This window comes from Gadus morhua, chromosome 6 (genome assembly GCF_902167405.1).
Source record: "Gadus morhua chromosome 6, gadMor3.0, whole genome shotgun sequence".
In the NCBI taxonomy this organism is placed as follows: domain Eukaryota; kingdom Metazoa; phylum Chordata; class Actinopteri; order Gadiformes; family Gadidae; genus Gadus; species Gadus morhua.
Genome location: NC_044053.1, coordinates 2,045,825 through 2,064,777, shown reverse-complemented (window position 1 = coordinate 2,064,777; position 18,953 = coordinate 2,045,825). Strand labels below are relative to the sequence as shown.

The window sequence follows — 18,953 nt, the reverse complement described above, 5'->3', positions numbered from 1 at the left end:
ACCAATGAGAGAGCAGATGACAACACAACCCTAACTGATTTGGCAGATCCCCAGAGTGAGCCCAGGCTGCTGCAGCCTAACGTTTTACTGTCATCTAATATCTAATAAACTAGGAGTGTATTTTTTTATACTTCTTTCTCTCTTTTTTTAAAACAAGTTCAACACACACATACTGGTACTCTCATTAGCTCTCAAATTGTGAGCTCAGTATTATAAATACAACTGCAGCCATTACAACTGTGAAAGTGAGTATAGAAAGGGCAGGACTATAAGACTAGACATCTGGAGAACATTGGCTCAGACCAGGACTATAAGACTAGACAACTGGAGACCAGTAGCTCAGACCAGTGGCTCAGACCAGGACTATCAGACCAGATGAGGCTCCAGAATGGACAGGACTACTTGTTTGTTGATTTTACTCATCTTTGCTCTGGAGTCTGTGTGTGCAAGTAAAAGGTAGGCCTACATCTATTAAAATATATTGCTCCACCACTGGGAAGTATCATGAAATTGAAACATTGAGTGTTATTTTTCACCCGTTTACTTGTGTTTGTTTACTGATGAGGTTGACACATGATTTGAGGTTGACTTATGATGCAAAGGGAAATGCGTCTTCAGAACAACAACATGCATGCTTGACATCAAAAAGAAACAGAGAGGCTGCGTAGGCAATGGCGCAATATAACACCACCTTGAGGATGGTATGAGAATGACATGTAGTCATGACGTTGGTGCCATCATCCGAAATTTGATGTAAAGATAAACATGTGTGAAAGTATGTAGTAAAAATAAAATGAAACAAAATGACACAGCAGAATAAATAATGAGTCAGAAAATAATTTGAATAATATGAGATTAATTGAGCTAAAATGAAATCACTCAATAATGTAGTTCAGACATAGATTACACAAAGCATTGTTTAAACAAAGCTCAATAATGTAGAGAAGACCTGGGTTACACTAAACATTCTTTAAACATAGCTCAATAATGTAGAGAAAACATAGGTTACACTAAACATTGTTTAAACATAGCTCAATAATGTATGGTAAGACATAGGTTACACTAAACATTGTTTAAACATAGCTCAATAATGTAGAGAAGACATAGGTTACACTAAACGTTGTTTAAACATAGCTCAATAATGTAGAGAAGACATAGGTTACACTAAACGTTGATTAAACAGAGCTCAATAATGTAGAGAAAGACATAGGTTACACTAAACAATGTATAAACATAGCTTAATAATGTAGAGAAGATATGTTACACTAAACCACAATATGTTGTTTACACATAGCTCAATAATGACATTTAAATATCAGAAACTTCCAGTAAATCACATGATTTAGAAAAAACGGGGCAGTGTTGAAGAGACCAATGAGAGAGCAGATAAGAGAACACAACCCTAACTGATTTGGTAGATCCCCAGAGTGAACCCAGGCTGCTGCAGCCTAACGTTTTACTGTCATCTAATATCTAATAAACTAGGAATGTATTTTGTTATACTTCTTTCTCTTTTTTTAAAACAAGTTAAAAAACACACTTACTTGTACTCTCATTAGCTCTCAAATTGTGAGCTCAGTATTATAAATACAACTGCAGCCATTACAACTGTGAAAGTGAGTAGAGAAGGGGCAGGACTATAAGACTAGACATCTGGAGACCATTGGCTCAGACCAGGACTATCAGAACAGTTGAGGCTCCAGAATGCACAGGTCTACTTGTTTGTTGCTTTTACTCATATTGGCTCTGGAGTCTGTGTGTGCCAGTAAAAGGTAGGCCTGAATATAAAAAATAATATTACTCCACCACTGGGTAGAATCATGGAATTGAAATATCTACTGTTATTTTTTCATTGATTTATTATATTCTTATTCATGAAATGTTAACATTTCGTGATTTAAATACTATTTTAATTTACATTTGTGAAAGTACAGATTCTTCATCTCGGCTCCAAAAGTGTTCCACGTCAACGTTAAGGAGAAGGTCTTTGTTCAGACCTCCTCGGCCACCACGCTCTATCTGGAGGATGAGAGGTCAGGCCAGGTTGTGTCCGATAAAGAGACCACTTCATCTAATGGTGGAGCCATCCAAACCGTGGAGCTCATGGTAAGATAACGTGCATATGTTACACTAAACCACTGTGGTTAGAGATAGCTCAATAATGTAGAGAAGATATAGGTTACACTCAACCACTGTGGTTAGACATAGCTCGATAATGTAGAGAAGACATAGTGTACACTCAACCACTGTGGTTAGACATAGCTCGATAATGTAGAGAAGATATAGGTTACACTAAAAATCACTGTGGTTAGACATAGCTCAAGAATGTGGCTTAGCTCAGGTGGTAGCAGCTGTGTTGTAACCGTAAGGCTGCTGGTTCAATCCCAAGCTCCTCCTAGCTGAGTGTTGATGTGTCCCTGAGCAAGACACTTAACCCTAACTGCTCCTGACGAGCTGGCTGTCGCCTTGCATGGTTGACTCTGCCGTCGGTGTGTCAATGTGTGTATTAACCCGATGTAAGTCGTTTGGATAAAAGCGTCTGCAGTGCTAAATGCCGTAATTGTAATTGGGAAGAAGATATAGGTTAAACTAAACATTTAGACATAGCTCAATAATGTAGTCGACACACAGGTTGCACTAAACCACAATACGGTGTTGAATCATAGCTCAATAATCTGAATGAATGAAATGAAACTGTTGCTTTTCATTTGCATATTTTGCACTTGAATTTTGTTTTTACAAGTGTACATTTTAACATATATTCCATTCATGATTGGTACAGATAGACCGGGAGAGGATGGCCGCTCTCGTAAAGTTTAAGTCTGATCCGTACCTTCTGCTGGTGGCCGAGACACCAGTGAGGAAGATGACCCGCGTGCTGGTGTCCATGCACAGGGGCTACCTCTTCATCCAGACCAACCAACCGCTGTACAAACCATCAGATCAAGGTCCGACCGCACAACACCAGCCCCTTCTTCAACTCAATCTGAACTATATCCTTCTTGTACGTGATATATTACTCATCCCACGTTATTCATTCATGCGTTTTACATGATCTAACTTCCAGTCCAGTACAGGATCTTCGCACTCGACCACACCATGCGACCCTCAGAGGAACAAATTGAAATATCCGTCATTGTGAGTATTTTGTGGGATGTGATGCGTCTCAAATCTGATCTTCTGAGGAGACTTTCCAAAGACTGTTGCACTTTTCATGATTTGAATGGATTCTCATCTTTCACAGAACCCATCTGGAATCCGTCTGAAGCTGGACTCATCGCTCCGGGCTCCGTTCGGTGGTATGTTCAGAGGTGATCTGTACCTACCTGACGTCGCTGGGTACGGAGGCCCATCATAAAACCTGCATGACGGCATTTAACCTGTTCCACAGCTCCTTATTCCTCTTTCCATTGATTTATTTTACATTCATGGGTTTCTTTTTAAGACTGGGTACATGGAAAATTGTTGCACATTATGAAGGAGATAAGAAACATGCTGCTACTCTGGAGTTTCAGGTCCAGAAATTTGGTGAGTGTTTACATTTATCTTAACCTTGTCAGCGTTTCAGCTTTATGCATTTCATTAGCAAAAGTGACCTGTTGTTTTTTAACGGCAGTTTTACCAAGTTTCGAGGTGATCATAAACTCCGAAGAACGCTACGTTCTGTTGGAGCGCGAGACGTTTACCTTCACGGTGACGGCCAAGTGAGTTCTGATGAATCAAGCTATGAGCACATGAATGACCTTAGCTTAGGCAGTGGTCTGACAGTAGCGACCTTTCACGCAGGTACTCGTACGGGGAGACGGTGGCTGGGAGCTTCCACTCCTGGTTCAGGGTGGCCGGCCTGCAGGGCTCTGAGTGCCTCAAAGTCTCCCGGATGATCCGGGGACTGGAGAAGACTGGCTCGGTGAGCACCAAGCTAAGTTGTTAACTGGGGAAACTTACAATAAGAACATTTGTCAGAGGAAAGAGAAACAACAATATATCGCTGTCGGTACACTGAGGATGTCCATAGAAATGGCGGGGGGTTAGGGGGGAGGCTATGCAGAGTCTAGGGGAACTCTGAACAAGTGAGTCTGGAGGCTTTTGCGGAAGCGAAGGAAAAACCGACTTCAACTAAAATAAAGTAAAAACCCAAACCTCTTTCTTGACAGATTGAAGATGGTGTCGGCACAGTGACTCTCAGGGCTGAAGAGCTAAAGACACAGCTACAAACCCAAGGGTGTAACGTCACCTACTTGGAGCAGGAGGGTGCAGAACTGGTGATGAGCGTGTCGGTCACAGAACAACAGAGTATGTTTGCAGTTTACACAGTAATGAGGCGATGTACAGTCATGTACGCGGTGGTTGTGGGCTGGGGGCGGGGCTAATCCTGGTCATGTGCTTGCAGGCAGTGAGATGCAGGAGGCAGAGATTTCTCTTCCAATCGTTTCTCGACTTTATGAAATCGACCTATCTCGAATTCGATCGTCTTTCATTCCTGGAGCTCCATTAGACATTGTGGTAAGTAGGTATATATTTATATAAATATGTATAAATAATATAAATAAAAATAATAATTAATAATGAATTATCATTAATTATTATATTATATTAATACCAAAAAGGTAATTGTATATACAATATTATAATTATAAAATATGTAATCCTAAAAAATATTGGTAACACTTTATAATAAGGTGCCATAATAAAGAGCAAACTAGTTATTACCTAAACCTTTGATAATATTTGTTAGTTGTTAGTGAAATATCTATTTGGCACAAGTTAATAGTTTATTTTCACTGACCACCGAGTGTCACTGACTCACTGGTTAGGGTTAGGGTCGTGTGTTAGGGTTAGGTTAATGGGTTAGGGTTAGGTTAATGGGTTAGGGTTAGGCTTGTATGTTAGGGTTAGGTTTAGGGCCGTGTTTTAGGGTTAGGGTCGTGTGTTAGGGTAAGGGTTAGGGCCCTGTGTTAGGGTTAGGTTTAGGGCCGTGTGTTAGGGTTAGGGTCGTGTGTTAGGGTTAGGGTTAGGGCTGTGTGTTAGGGTTAGGGTTAGGGCTGTGTGTTAGGGTTAGGTTTAGGGCCGTGTGTTAAGGTTAGGGTCGAGTGTTAGGGTTAGGGCTGTGTGTTAGGGTTAGGGTTAGGTTTAGGGCCGTGTGTTAGGGTTAGGGCCGTGTGTTAGGGTTAGGGCAGTGTCTTAGGGTTAGGGTTAGGGCCGTGTGTTAGGGTTAGGGTCGTGTGTTAGGGTTAGGGTTAGGGTCGTGAGTAAGGGATAGGGTTAGGGTTATGCAAACAATTAATATTAAATTATTGATGAAACAATAATTAACTTGTGCCAAATAGATATTTTAGCAACAATTAAGAAATATTAACAAAGGGTTAAGTAATGACAAGTTTGCTATTTATTATAGCACCTTTCTATGTTATAAGTTATTTAGTGTATTTTTTTATTTACATATATACATAAAATAAGAACAAAAAATATGTAATTATTTTATTCATATTTATTTTTAAAGATACATATACCTATTTATACTAATTCAAAAATGTATATATAAATATAATTATTTTTTATGGTTATTATTATGATTTGTATCAGTATGATCACATTATGTCATTTTTATCAGTATGAGTATTAGGCTAGTATTTATTTGGATTTTTTCGTTTATTTGACAGGGACAATACACAATATATAATTGAGCCAGATTCTAGCCACAAGGCTAATTTACATCTGTTGTCCCTGTATCAGTATGATAGATAGATAACCTTTGACCTCCCGTTGTCAGGTGCTCCTGCGTCTTCCGGATGGTTCTCCAGCCTCTGAGGTCCCGGTAGAGCTCAGTCTCCGAGGGGAAACCGTACCGCTGGTCACCAACCAAGAGGGGGCAGCGGTGCACATCTTCAATCTCCCAGCTTCTCCTCCTGCACAAATCACTGTTAACGTAAGAGTGCCAAGATATCGTTTTCATCAATATCCTCACATTAACCACATCCGGCCATGGCAGTTTTGTATCTTCTTCATTTGCAACAGGTCCGAGCCGGCACCGTGACGCAGGAGAAGGTTTTGAAGCCCATGTCCTCGCCCAGTCAGCACTACCTGTACATCAGCGTTCCCACCGGGAAGTTCAAAGTCAACCAACAGCTCGACGTCACGTTCAACACCATCAACGGTCTTCCCAAAGATGGTTTGGTGTACTACCTGGTAAGCTATCGTCATTGTCATCATCATCATCATCATCATCATCATCATCATCATCATCATCATCTTCATCATCATACACAACGTCGTCCATGTTTCAGCAGAGCGAGGGTTGAGATGACCGTCGGGTGAATCGTGTGTTGCAGGTCTTGAGTCACGGGGCTCTGGTGCATCAGGGCTCCGTGGTAGCGATGCCCCGACTGGGCGGCGCCGGGATCAGGATCACCGCCCAGATGGTGCCCTCCTTGCGTCTGATTGGCTACTACTACGACCAGCAGGACGTCCTGGTGTCTGACTCCGTGTGGGTGGACGTGGTCGATGAGTGTGAGATGGCGGTCAAAGTGAGGACCTTTGTGTCTTGAACCTCAAAAACAATGTTGTATAAGCTTCACCACAACAGACGACTGAATGCTGATTGGTTGGGACGCAGGTCAGTCCCTCCATGAACCCCGCCCCGCCAGGGGGGATCATCGGACTGGAGGTGGAGGTGAAGGGGAGGGCCAGGGTGGCTCTGCTGGTGGTGGACAAGGCCATGTACGCTCTGGACCGACGGAACAGACTGACAGCCAAGCAGGTTACATCCAGACTCACACACGCACCCACAGATACACGCATGCACGCACGCTCCGCCACGAACCCACACACACCCTCTCTCCAACACACACACACACACACACACCCTCTCTCTCCTACACACACACCCTCTCTCCTACACACACACACCCTGTATCTTCTTTGTCGTCCTGGTCATTGTCCTGGTCTGTAGTATGAAGCTCTTCACCACTGGATCCCAGCACTGCCAACAAAGTGCTGTGATGTAGACCGGGCGTGGCCAAAACGTACATCTGAGACACAGAACTAGAAGTGCCTATACATTATTGATCAGCAAAACTAAACCGTCCAACATGAATCACTCCATTGACCCCTGAACGGTCCCTCTGCTCAGACAGTGCCTCAGTCCCCCAGAGGGAGCCAGATCTGAACCCCAAACGCTTGGCATGCATGGTGTATAGATCAGTCCCTCCAGAAAAATGCGGCGTTTTTTGTGATTGTTGCGGCCAAAAATCCTTGATTATGCGGCACATTTTCTTAAAAAATGCAATGAAATATGCGGCATATTTATGCAATTTCATGAAATGAAATTGCGGGAACTTGCAAAAATTGCGGGAACTTGCGAAAAAATGCAGCTTTTCGATGACGTTCACGTCGTGTAATTACGTCACTTCATAACGTTCCCATGGCAACAGGGGGAAATGGCTGCTCTTGTGTGAAGTAAACGCAACATTCTGCTAAGATATATGGGACTTTTTTTGCAATGAAATTGCGCATATTTTGCGCGGGAATCTGCAATTTATGGCGTGAAAGTGCGGCATATTTGAAAAAATGCGGCCCCCGCATGAATATGCAGACTTTGGCTGATATGCGTTGAATTATGCAATCGCATAATCGCGTTTTTCTGGAGGGACTGATATATAGCCCTGCTTTAGCTAGTCCCGCCCACATAGCAATAACATCCAATCACAAAGTACAAAATACAGCGTCCACAGCCACAATGCAACCCACACCAATAAACAGCTTGTCATGGCATCACTGCTCATACTACGTGTGAAAACCCCTCACCGAATGGTTTAGTCTGTTTTGTGTGAGAAGAGCTTCATCAATAAAGTTGGGTTGACCCCCCAGGTGTTCTCTGCCATGGAGTCCTACGACCTGGGCTGCTCATACCGAGGGGGGCCCGACCAGGACTCCATCTTCACCGAGGCCGGCTTGTCTTTTGTGTCTTCAGGTTCAACACCCAAAGCAAATGGTATTGAAAGCAAGACGCGCTCCTAATAAAATATAATATAATTAATAATATAATAATAGGCTGATATGAACGATATTCATAATATTTCAATTTCGATATTTCAAAAATGTTTATTCCATGAGAAACACATGTAATACTGTCAAGTATGTGTCTCATCTCTCTTGGACCGAGAGTATCAGAATCTCTCTTTATACTTCCCTCAAAGTGTGTGTACGGTATAAGCTCCAATGACCTAATAAGGGCGTCATTCCTCAGCACTTCCTCTAGGGTCCAGGTGTAAACCCCATGCTGCACGGCGCTCCAGACGGGCCTTGGACCTCCGACATGAGCTCCTGGAGATGAGTAAGGCAACAACTACATTCACAAGGCAAAATATATAGTATGATATCATATTAGTTCACCTGGACTCTGCATAGCCTTCATGCATTCCTTTTATTTATCATATTACACCACGTATTACACACACAAACCTGATATGCAGGCAACTATTTGTCTCTTTTTTTTTTTTAAACATAAAAAAAAATTGGTTTGCAGGCAACCTCTTGCTGGCCGGAAAAAAATTAAGAAGGGCCGTATTTGGGCAACGGGCCGCTAGTTGAATAGGCCTATTGTACGTACTGGCACTTAATGCACTTATTGTATGTTACACATCCTTGCACTTAAGAATAGTACTTAGCATTGTGTAGCATCTTATCCTAGCTATCTTTGTTGTATACAGGGAATGGGTAAACCTTGTTATTGTTAGTGCTTGGCACTTGGTTCTATGAACACCCTTACTGTACCGACAGCTCTATATTCTTACGACAAATGATAGATAGATAGATAGATAGAGAGAGAGAGAGAGAGAGAGAGAGAGAGAGAGAGAGAGAGAGAGAGAGAGAGAGAGAGAGAGAGAGAGAGAGAGAGAGAGAGAGAGAGAGAGAGAGAGAGAGAGAGAGATAGATAGATAGATAGATAGATAGATAGTATATACTTTATTGATCCAAGGGGGAAATACATACTTATTGCTAGTCGCTTTGGATTAAGGCGCCTGCCAAACGCCCTAATTGTAAATGTAAATCTATATGTGTCATTAGTCAGTGAATCAGGAAACTGCCCCATGGTGTAAGTGGAGCTCGTCTGTCCTCAGAGGGGAACCTGAGCTCAGAGCTCCAGCAGTGCTGTGACCAGGGCTTCTCCTCCATCCCCATGAGACGCTCCTGTGAGGAGAGGAGGAGGAGGGTGACCGAGATGAACGCAGAGCCTCAGTGTGCCGACATCTTCTTTAAGTGTTGTATTCGGGGGGAGGCTCTGAGGAAGAGCGCCGCGGAAGACAACGGATTTGGCAGAAGTAAGCATGTTAGAAAGAAGTCGTATCAACCAAAGGACCATTCAACGTATGTGATTGATTGATTAATTGATTGATTAATTGATTAATTGATTGATGTCATGTTTCCTCTGTCTCCAGCTGTCAGTCTACTAGATATTGAGGAATATTTCATTGGCCGGATGTCAAATAGGATCCGTCGAAATTTTGCTCCAAGTTTTGCATTTACATATTTCGATGCCACTGACCAACACAAGTAACGCAATATTTTATATATTATCTATTATATTTTATTATTCTTTATTTATGTCACAGAAAATATGATTTGATTAAAAATATATATATTAATATTACAAAAAGAATATTAACATATACAAACCTTTTTAGACACACTTTATCTCTAGGGGATTCTATTACCACTTGGGAAATTCAGGCAGTCATTCTATCTCCAACTCACGGTAACACTGACTTTCTTACCTTCCAGTTACCATTTCTAATATAAGCCAGTGTGTCGAGAATGAGCTTTTGTCTTGGTGTCCCATGCAGGATTCTGCGTTGTCGAGCCAATCGAGCTGAAAACCTTTAAGAACATCTTTGTGTCTCTGAGACTGCCCTATTCGGTCAGGAGATATGAACAATTGAGCATTGTGGCAGTCATCTACAACTATGGGCCTGATGCTGTACAGGTAAAGATCTGGATGACTGTTGGGCTCCTGAACATCTCAGGGGTTCCATCCACTATTTAGTCCTTCAGCTGCCTTTATGCAAAGACTCATTAATGTAGGGCTGGTGTACGTCTGAACCTGTAGGTCTCTGTCTGTAGGTCTCCGCCTGTAGGTCCCAGCCTCTAGGTCTTGTGTAGGTCTCAGCCTGTGGGAGTCAGCCTGTAGGTCCCAGCCTGTACGTCTTGTGTAGGTCTCAGCCTGTAGGTCTTGTTTAGGTCTCAGCCTGTAGGAGTCAGCCTGTAGGTCTTGTTTAGGTCTCATCCCGTCCCCTGATCTGTGGTTCCAGCTAGCCGTTCACATGGAGCAGACACCCGGGCTTTGCTCCCCGGGCTCCTCCACGTTCACAGCCTTCATGAACGTCAGCGTGGAGAGCGGGTCCTCTACGCTGGTGACCTTCGCTGCCATCCCCATGATAAGCGGCGCTATACCCATCAAAATACGCCTTTATGATTTCAACAACAATAGGGAACCCGACGCCATTGAAAAGAGCCTGAATGTTTGGGTAAGTCAATGGATTGAATGTGCGTGTTTCTCATGGGGGGCAGATGGGTATGGAACTGGTAGTCTGGGTGAAAGCGCTCAAGAAAGGTTCTCTGGCTATCATTACTTCATGTGAATTAACCAATGAAGAGTTCACTTTGCAGTTTCAACTCTTAATGGCAAAGGATCAATGAGTGTCTCTCTGTTTTTTGTAGACAGAAGGAGAAGAAAAGACGAAGGAGATTACTTTGAATTATGATTTGAAAGGTGAGACTTTTCAAATTCAAACGTTTAATCATTGACTCTTTCATTTCTGATCGACCAGTGGGTGCGCTGTTGTCTGTTCAGGGGGGGCTTCTTTCAGCATCGATGGAAACCTACCCAATGAGACGGTCCCCGGATCCTCCTCCAATCTATTCATTAAGATGGAAGGTGTGTGTTGAGCCCACTTGTGTTGTAGTAATGAACTATATTACGATAGTCATTTATTTCAGTAAGTCACAGCTGAGTCCTATTCCCAGGGGCGGGGTTCGGCGAGTCCAGTGCCAGGGTCCTCCTGTCGGCCGAAGGGGTCGACCGTCTTCTGCAGCTGCCTGGTGGCTGTGCAGAGCAGACCATGAAGCTGATGGCCCCGACAGTCCTGGCTCTGCGCTACCTGGACCTCAGCCAGCAGTGGACCCAGCTGCCCGCCGGCAAAAGGGACCAGGCTCTCGAGATGACTGAGAAGGGTCAGCATGTCTGAAACACATCACTCCTCCCACGTCTGCTAACTGTTGTCTATTCTGCGTGCAATTCATGATGACGTCATGAGGATGAGGTCATGGTGACGATGTCATCATGACATCAGGAAAACGTTGTGGTGATACCACGAGAACGTTGTGACTATGTCATGATGATGAATTTGCGTTGATGTCATGATGATGTTGTGGTGAGGTCATGATGATGTCATGATGATTTCATGAGGTTTAACAGTTGTCCACAAAGAGAAGAAAGTCAAGCCTGAGCAAGCCCAGCACACAAATATTTAAACAATTATGTTTTCTCTCCAGGTTTGACGAGAATTCTGGAACACAGAAAAGATGATGGATCTTATGGAATATATAAAGAATTTCAAACAAGTTATTGGTAGGCATTCTATCTACATATTGTTGTAAATATCTTCCCAGGTTGGCTCCTGCTAAACAACAGCACTGGCCGTAACCGTGTTCTGTTTTGACCACAGGCTCACCGCTCTTGTTGTGAAAGTGCTGTCTCTGTTGGCGGATCGCCAGATGGCCGGAAGGGGAGGCGGCCCGCAGGGTCACATTGGCAGGGACGTGTCCAATCAGGACATCAGCACTTCAGTCCGGTTCCTGATGTCCGTGCAGAAACAGGACGGGTCCTTCTCAGACCCACGCCCTGTGTACGACAGGGAGATGGATGTAGGCTGGTTTCAGGAGCCCACTCACACATGGTTGGTTAAAGGTGACATATTATACCACCAGGTGTGAGTGTGATTAGCCGTTACAAGCCGTTTTGAAAATCGGCCTCTTCTGACATCACAAGTGGGCGTGTCCACCTAGGTGTGTTCTGGATAGATCGGTCCACCAGCCTACCCAGCGGACTGTAGCAAACGTTGCTCATCTATCCGTCATACATCTAGGTGGACACGCCCACTTGTGATGTCAGAAGAGGCCGATTTTCCAAACGGCTTGTAACGGCTAATCCCACTCTCACCTGGGGGTTCAATGTGTCCCCTTTAAAGGTGTGCTTCTCCTGACCCCCCCCCTTCCCTCCACTGCAGGGGGGGATCAGAGGCGCTGGGAAGAACATGTCCATGACGGCGTTCATCGCCGTGGCGCTGCAGCACGCCATCCCATTCGTCGAACACAGCATGAAGAACGATGTGGTGAGCCACAGCTATCCATATAGCTACATATACATATGCATATAGCTATAGCCACAGGCATCCATACAGCTTTATATGCATATAGATATAGCCATAGCTACACCTAGCATAGAGCTTTATATACAAATACATATAGATATAACCACGCCTAGCATAGAGCTTTATATATATATACATATAGATATCTATAGACATATCTTCAACTCTCTTTCACTGCTGTTCCCGCCCCCCTCTTTTTGGTGCTTTTTATATTTGGAAATTGAATTTGCATGCAGTTACCCAAGTGACCCCTAGGGGTGCTGCTGGCACTGGTTCAGAAACCGTACATGCTTTCTGGTTTGAGGTCTTTTCACTGTACTTTAACTACGTCCATAAACTTCTGAATTTATTTTGGTCCTTAGCTGGACAGTATCGCCAGCTCGACGTCGTACCTCCTCTCCCACGTGGGGGAGCTGGAGAGGCCTTATGCTGTGGCCATCACAGCCTACTGCCTGGCCATCTGTCTGCCTGACATAGACGGAGCCAAACCAGCCTGGAAGCAGCTCCAAGCTCTGGCTGCAGAAGGTCGGTCAGACACCCAATGTCGGTCCAACAACACAATGCTCACACTGAAACAGTTGAATCTGCGTGTTTGTTGACTTCTTAACACTCCACAGATGACAACGGTTGCCGGGTGTGGAAAGCCAATCCAGAAAGCTCCTCTCAGCAGGATGCTATCACCGTGGAAACGACGGCCTACGCCCTGCTGACAGCTGTGGCGCACCAGGACTTCCCGTGGGCCGACAGCGCCTCCTGCTGGCTGGTCGCGCAGGAGAACTACGGCGGGGGTTTCCAGTCAACGCAGGTGACCTAGCTACAGTATTACCTCAAGCTATATTCAAGTACAACTACGAGCTATAATCAAGTACTACAACGAGCTATATTCAAGTACAACTACGGCCTATATTGAAGTACAACTACGAGCTGTATTGAAGTCCAACTATGAGCCCTATTCAAGTCCAACTATGAGCTATATTCAAGAACAACTTTGATCTATATTCAAGTACAACTACGAGCTATATTCAAGTCCAGCTGCTACGAGCTATATTGAAGTACAACTACGAGCTATATTGAAGTACGTTCTTGTCTCCAGGACACCATGGTGGCTCTGGAGGCCCTGGCAGAGTACGACGTGAAGAAGCCCGCTAAGTCTTTCAGTACGGTGGAGGCAGAGTTCTTCGTATCGGGAAAATCAGACAAGAGGGAGTTGTTGTTAAAAGAGCCGACGGACAAAGTGATAGTCGAGCTGAAGGTACAGTACAGCATCATGGACACCGAGCCCATAGAACCACTTACCCTACTCCCAACTCATCTCTTTAATCCTGTCTGTCATCTCAGTCCATGATAGGAAACAAGATCAAGGTGGAACTGAAAGGAACGGGAAACATCAAAATGAAAGTAAGATGGTTTGATTTATTTCTGCTCAAAAGCAAATAAAAAAATGAATGAATAGAAACTCAACGGTCCATCTGTACAGGTCATGAAGCACTTCTATCTGATGGAGCCCACGGAAAGCTGTACATTACTGAACATCAACGTGACGCTGGAGGGGAAGGCTCAGTACACCTGTGAGTTGGTCTAGTTGTTAACACCAGTTCTAAAGGTACTTCAAACAGTGTAAAGAAATGGAAATCACTGCCAACCGTTATTTCAACAGCTAAGATTCTGGACAACTACCAGTACTTCCCTGAAAACTACGATTACGACGCAGAAATCGACAAGCACAGAACCCGACGCAGGAGAGAAATCGACGAAAACTCTGCTAAAGAAAACTCTTTGATGTACAATGTCTGTTTAAGGTGAGTCCTTAAGTCCTGTCAACCTGGATGGCGTTCAGATGGTTCAGCTCACTTTACACACATTCAGTTCACATTACATGTATTCCGTTCACTTCACTGTAAACAAATTCAGTTTACTTTACCCATATTCAGTTCAGTTCACTTTACACACATTCAGTTCAGTTTACTTTACACACATTCAGTTCAGTTCACTTTACACACATTCAGTTCAGTTCACTTTACACACATTCAATTCAATTCCCTTTGCATAAATTCACTTCACTTCACTGGAAACACATTCAGTTTAGTTCCCTTTACACAGATTCAGCTCAGTTCACCTTGCATACAATCAGTTCACTTTACACAGATTCAGTTAATTTTACTTTACACACATTCAGTTTAGTTCAGTTCAAACAGATTAATTTCAGTTCACTTTAAACACATTTATTGGGTGTATGAAACCAATGGGAAGCTGAGTGGGATTCACCAATCTATCTCCATATGTTTCCACCTGTCCTAGCCTGGGCCAAGTGTTATTCATATTCATCTGTTTCTGTTTTCCAGCCTGAAAAGCAATCTCACTGGTATGGCTATTGCAGACATCACCCTCCTCAGTGGCTTTGAGGCTAATACAGAGCATCTGGACGGAGTAAGTAACCCTCCTTCACATCAGATTATCACGATAGCTTTGTTATGCGACGGTATGTCAATTATGGCACCCATTGCACTCCTGATCATCCCTGGAAGGAGGGATCCCCAATCCGTGTTCCTTTTCCAGATTTATTCCTTCCTCTGGCCCTCTGGGGGGCTAGAGTCAGGGGGCGGGGGGCATATTTATAAATACATGGCCTGTAAAGCCCTCTGAGACTGTACCTGTGATAAAGGGCTATACTAATGAAATTGAATTGAATTACTTAATCTGCTCTTACCCTGTTCCTTCAACAGCTTAAAGAACTCCCTGAGGTCTACATCTCACATTATGAGATCTCCTCTGGAAGAGTCATACTGTACTTCAACGAGGTACTGCCTTCTCACAACAGACCCCATCTGATGACATTCGATGCAACATGCTAGTGATTTTCGATTGATTTTATTTGACCATTCTTGACACAAAAATATGAAACAACAACCTGTGCCATACATTCTATCAATAAAGATAGTCAGGGATGACACAATAAAGCCCTAAGGCTTATTCCCATTGTGGTCCTTAGTGCTGCACCTGATCCTGCATTCACATCCTTTCCCTGCAGCTCAAGGCTAAGAGCCAGTGCATAACGTTTGAGGCTAAACAAACCGTCCCCATCAGCCTCCTGCAGCCCGCTCAAGCCTCCTTCTACGATTATTATGAACCAAGTAACAACCATCCTTTCCATAACCCTTTCATCCACTCATGTCTTCATTCATTCCATGAGCACCGGCTTGGTGAGCCTAATTTATGCTCTTTGCTTTCGTTGCAGTGAAGAAGTGCACTATATTCTACTCTGCCCCCAAGAGGGGCACAGAGGTGTCCAAACTGTGCTCTGATGACGTGTGCCAATGTGCAGAGAGTACGGCTTCATTCCCAACCACTGGCAGCCAGCCTCCCACAATGTCGCTAAGCTTTGTTGCTACTCTGCTAACGTTGTCTTATTCTATCAGGACCCTGCCATGAAGTGAAGAACCTCTTGAAGACCAAGATTAAGAAGGGCAGCCGGATACAGCACGCCTGCTACCACCCTTTGGTGGATTACAGTGAGGACATAACTCTGTCACACTAACCCTTTCACACTCACCCTGTCCCGCTAACCCTCTCACACTAACCCTGTCACACTAACCCTGTCTCACTCATCCTGTCACACTCACCCTCTCACACTAACCCTGTCACACTAACCCTCTCAAACTAACCCTCTCAAACTGAACCTCTTACTGACCCTGTCACACTAACCCTCTAACACTCATCCTGTCACTCTAACCCTCTCATACTTACCCTCTCACACTAACCCTGTCACACTAACCCTCTCAAACTAACCCTCTCAAACTGAACCTCTCACTGACCCTGTCACACTAACCCTCTAACACTCATCCTGTCACTCTAACCCTGTCACACTAACCCTCTCATACTTACCCTCTCACACTAACCCTCTCACACTAACCCTGTCGGACTAACCCTTTCACATTAACCCTGTGTCACTCATCCTGTCACACTAACCATATCACACTCTTCCTGTCACACTAACCCTGTCACACTCATCCTGTCATACTAACCCTGTCACACCAACCCTCTCACAGTAACCCTGTCACATTAACCCTCTCACAGATTTAATAATTTTACTACATCTGCAAAGGTCTCATATGGTGTGATTAGCCGTTGCAAGCCGTTTTGGAAATCTACCTCTTATGATATCACAGGTGGGCGTGTCCACCTCGATGTGGATAGATGTGGATGTGCGACGGATAGATGAGCAGCGTTTGCTACAGTCCACTGGGTAGGCTGGCAAACTGATCTATCCAGCACACATCTAGGTGGACACGCCCACCTGTGATGTCACAAGGGGCCAATTTCCAAAACGGCTTGTAACGGCTAATCACACCACACCTGGTGGCATGTCATGGGACCTTTAATCTCAACACATTGTGTTTTTGCGCTCATGTTGCATCACCTGAACCAACAGAACAGCTGCTGTGTTTATTCTCATTCTTCCCGATTTGCTTTCAGAGTTCCTGGTGGAGGTTCTCGATGTCTCCTTCAAGAGCAACTTCCGGCTTTACAACACAAATGTAGTGAGGCTCCTCAAGTCAAGTAAGGCTTATTAAAGAGGGCATCCACAACACTCGAGACAAATGCTAATGTGTGACTGCGTTCTTTTACTTTGATACGACGCGTGTACGTCCTCTCCCATGCAGGTAAGGACACCAGGGTAGCCGCCCACAGCAGGAGGGTGTTTGCCAACAGGCTTCAGTGCAGAGAGAAGCTTGAGGTGGGCCGGCAGTACCTCATCATGGGCAAAGACGGCTCCACCACCGACTCACACGGAGAGTAAGCGATGAAGTGATGTCCATGAAGTACAAATCCTAAGATATATATACCAGGCTATGTTGACACACTCTCTCTCTCTCTCTCTCTCTCTCTCTCGCTCTCTCTCGCTCTCTCTGTCTCTCTCTCTCTGTGACCATCTCTCTCTCTCTTTCTCTGTCTTTCTCTCTCTGTCTCTGTCTCTGTCTCTGTCTCTCTGTCCGTCTCTCTCTGTCCGTCTCTCTATGTCTCTCTGTCCGTCTCTCTCTGTCCGTCTCTCTCTCTCTGTCTCTCTGTCCATCTCTCTGTCCGTCTCTCTCTCTCTCTCTCTCTCTCTCTCTCTCTCTCTCTCTCTCTCTCTAGAATGCAGTACCTGTTGGACTCCACCACCTGGGTGGAGTTGGTTCCTGATGCTCAGAAGTGTGCCTCATCGAGGAGATACGAGCTTAGTTGTATATCTTTCAGTGACTTTGCTAATGACCTGAATGACTGTAGTTTGTAAAGGTCCACTTTGGTTCAGTATATTTCACATCAGAACCATGATCTCTGGACCACTCAAATCTTAACGGAGATATATATATACCACAAATATTATACTTATGAAATGTGTAACCCCTGTGGTTAATCAATGCTTTACGTTCTAATACGTACTAATAAAACCATGCATGTTCATCACTTTTCTTTCTCTTTCAATACCTTTAACCAGATATCCAACAACTGTAGGAGATCATTTTATAAATATATATAATATCCAAACATGTGTTGGAGATCATTGTATAAATATAAAATATAGAAACAGGATGGGGGGAGGGGTGAGGGTAGGGGGTGAGGGTAGGGGGGAAGGGTTAAGGGTGGGGGCACAGGCGCAGGCTTATGTACTTTATTATTTTAAAGCGCTGCTCCAATATCAACATCATGGAAGTACTGAGTGTCACAGCGCTGTCAGCTCAATGTACGCTCTGTTCGCTCAGCACTACACATTGCATAACATTTGAATCAATAAAGGTAAACACACATCACATATTTCACCTCAGCAATGCCCGTAGCATGGCACTGGTACCACATGCTACCTGGGCTTCAGAAAGGCACCTAGGACACTTAAAGTGCTGCTGACAAAGTAAATGTTAAGTACGGATGGTTTGGGATTGATTCATTAAAATCCTAAATGTGGATGTTCTCCCAAACGTGACGGATCCAAATGTGTCTAATCCATGCTAGAGCAAAATTATCACTGAATCTAACGGGGTAATGAACTCTAAAGCATCGACTTCACATCTCAGTTATCCTCAGACTGAGGGAATATCACTGATCCTGGATCAGAGACTGAAGTAAGACTGAGGCAGTATCAGTGATCCTGGATCAGAGAGTAAGACTTGGGTAGCATCACTGATCCTGGATCAGTATATGAGGACTGAGGTAGTACCAGTGATCCTGGATCAGAGAGTTAGTCAGGCTGAGCGGTACATTGCTGCCAGACAGGGGCAGCGATGCCAGGGAGACCACCCATCCTTGAGTCAGACTCCAAAGATATGCCTTTAGAGGTGTTCCCTCCTGTGAGGTCATCATGTCCATCATCAACACCAAAGGAAGACCACATGGTCCGTGCCAGGGGGGTGGTTCCATTGAAGTCCCCCATCACCGCTATATGACACTAATCGGACCACATGTATGTCCCTGGCTTCACATGGAAGGTGGAGAACCCTGGTGTCTCTCATGAATGAGGAGTCTCTTCAACCTCCGTGGAGAGGGATCATT

The 18,953-nt window shown here is 44.3% G+C and overlaps 1 protein-coding gene across 2 annotated transcripts; it reads left to right on the top strand.

Annotated features, from left to right (window-relative positions):
* The first annotated feature begins 298 nt into the window (after positions 1-298).
* Positions 299-17,873, top strand: LOC115545482 (complement C4-A). Of its 2 annotated transcripts, none has more exons than XM_030358698.1 (41): positions 299-456; positions 1,935-2,106; positions 2,783-2,948; positions 3,068-3,138; positions 3,245-3,339; positions 3,446-3,528; positions 3,617-3,704; positions 3,787-3,907; positions 4,155-4,293; positions 4,391-4,503; positions 5,771-5,926; positions 6,016-6,186; positions 6,330-6,524; positions 6,614-6,757; positions 7,867-7,990; positions 8,246-8,332; positions 9,120-9,320; positions 9,438-9,552; positions 9,684-9,754; positions 9,843-9,982; positions 10,308-10,523; positions 10,717-10,768; positions 10,850-10,933; positions 11,023-11,229; positions 11,551-11,626; positions 11,724-11,922; positions 12,285-12,389; positions 12,791-12,953; positions 13,046-13,233; positions 13,522-13,680; positions 13,767-13,826; positions 13,906-13,996; positions 14,086-14,227; positions 14,771-14,855; positions 15,152-15,226; positions 15,457-15,559; positions 15,664-15,753; positions 15,845-15,937; positions 16,902-16,985; positions 17,090-17,222; positions 17,562-17,873. In XM_030358698.1, the coding sequence occupies exons 1-41, from the start codon at positions 389-391 to the stop codon at positions 17,698-17,700; spliced, it is 5,064 nt and encodes a 1,687-aa protein (XP_030214558.1). In that variant the 5' UTR covers positions 299-388; the 3' UTR covers positions 17,701-17,873. The 2 variants fall into 2 exon arrangements, with proteins under 2 accessions (XP_030214558.1, XP_030214560.1); XM_030358700.1 differs by lacking the exon at positions 299-456 and adding an exon at positions 1,625-1,772.
* Positions 17,874-18,953: the final 1,080 nt, after the last annotated feature.

Bases quoted from the DNA above. Each gene is read 5' to 3' on its own strand.
- LOC115545482 (XM_030358698.1), top strand. From the start codon at position 389: ATGGACAGGACTACTTGTTTGTTGATTTTACTCATCTTTGCTCTGGAG. The intron at 2,949-3,067 runs GTCCGACCGCAC...TCTAACTTCCAG, and splicing joins GTACAAACCATCAGATCAAG to TCCAGTACAGGATCTTCGCA. The intron at 9,553-9,683 runs GTAACGCAATAT...AAACCTTTTTAG, and splicing joins GATGCCACTGACCAACACAA to ACACACTTTATCTCTAGGGG.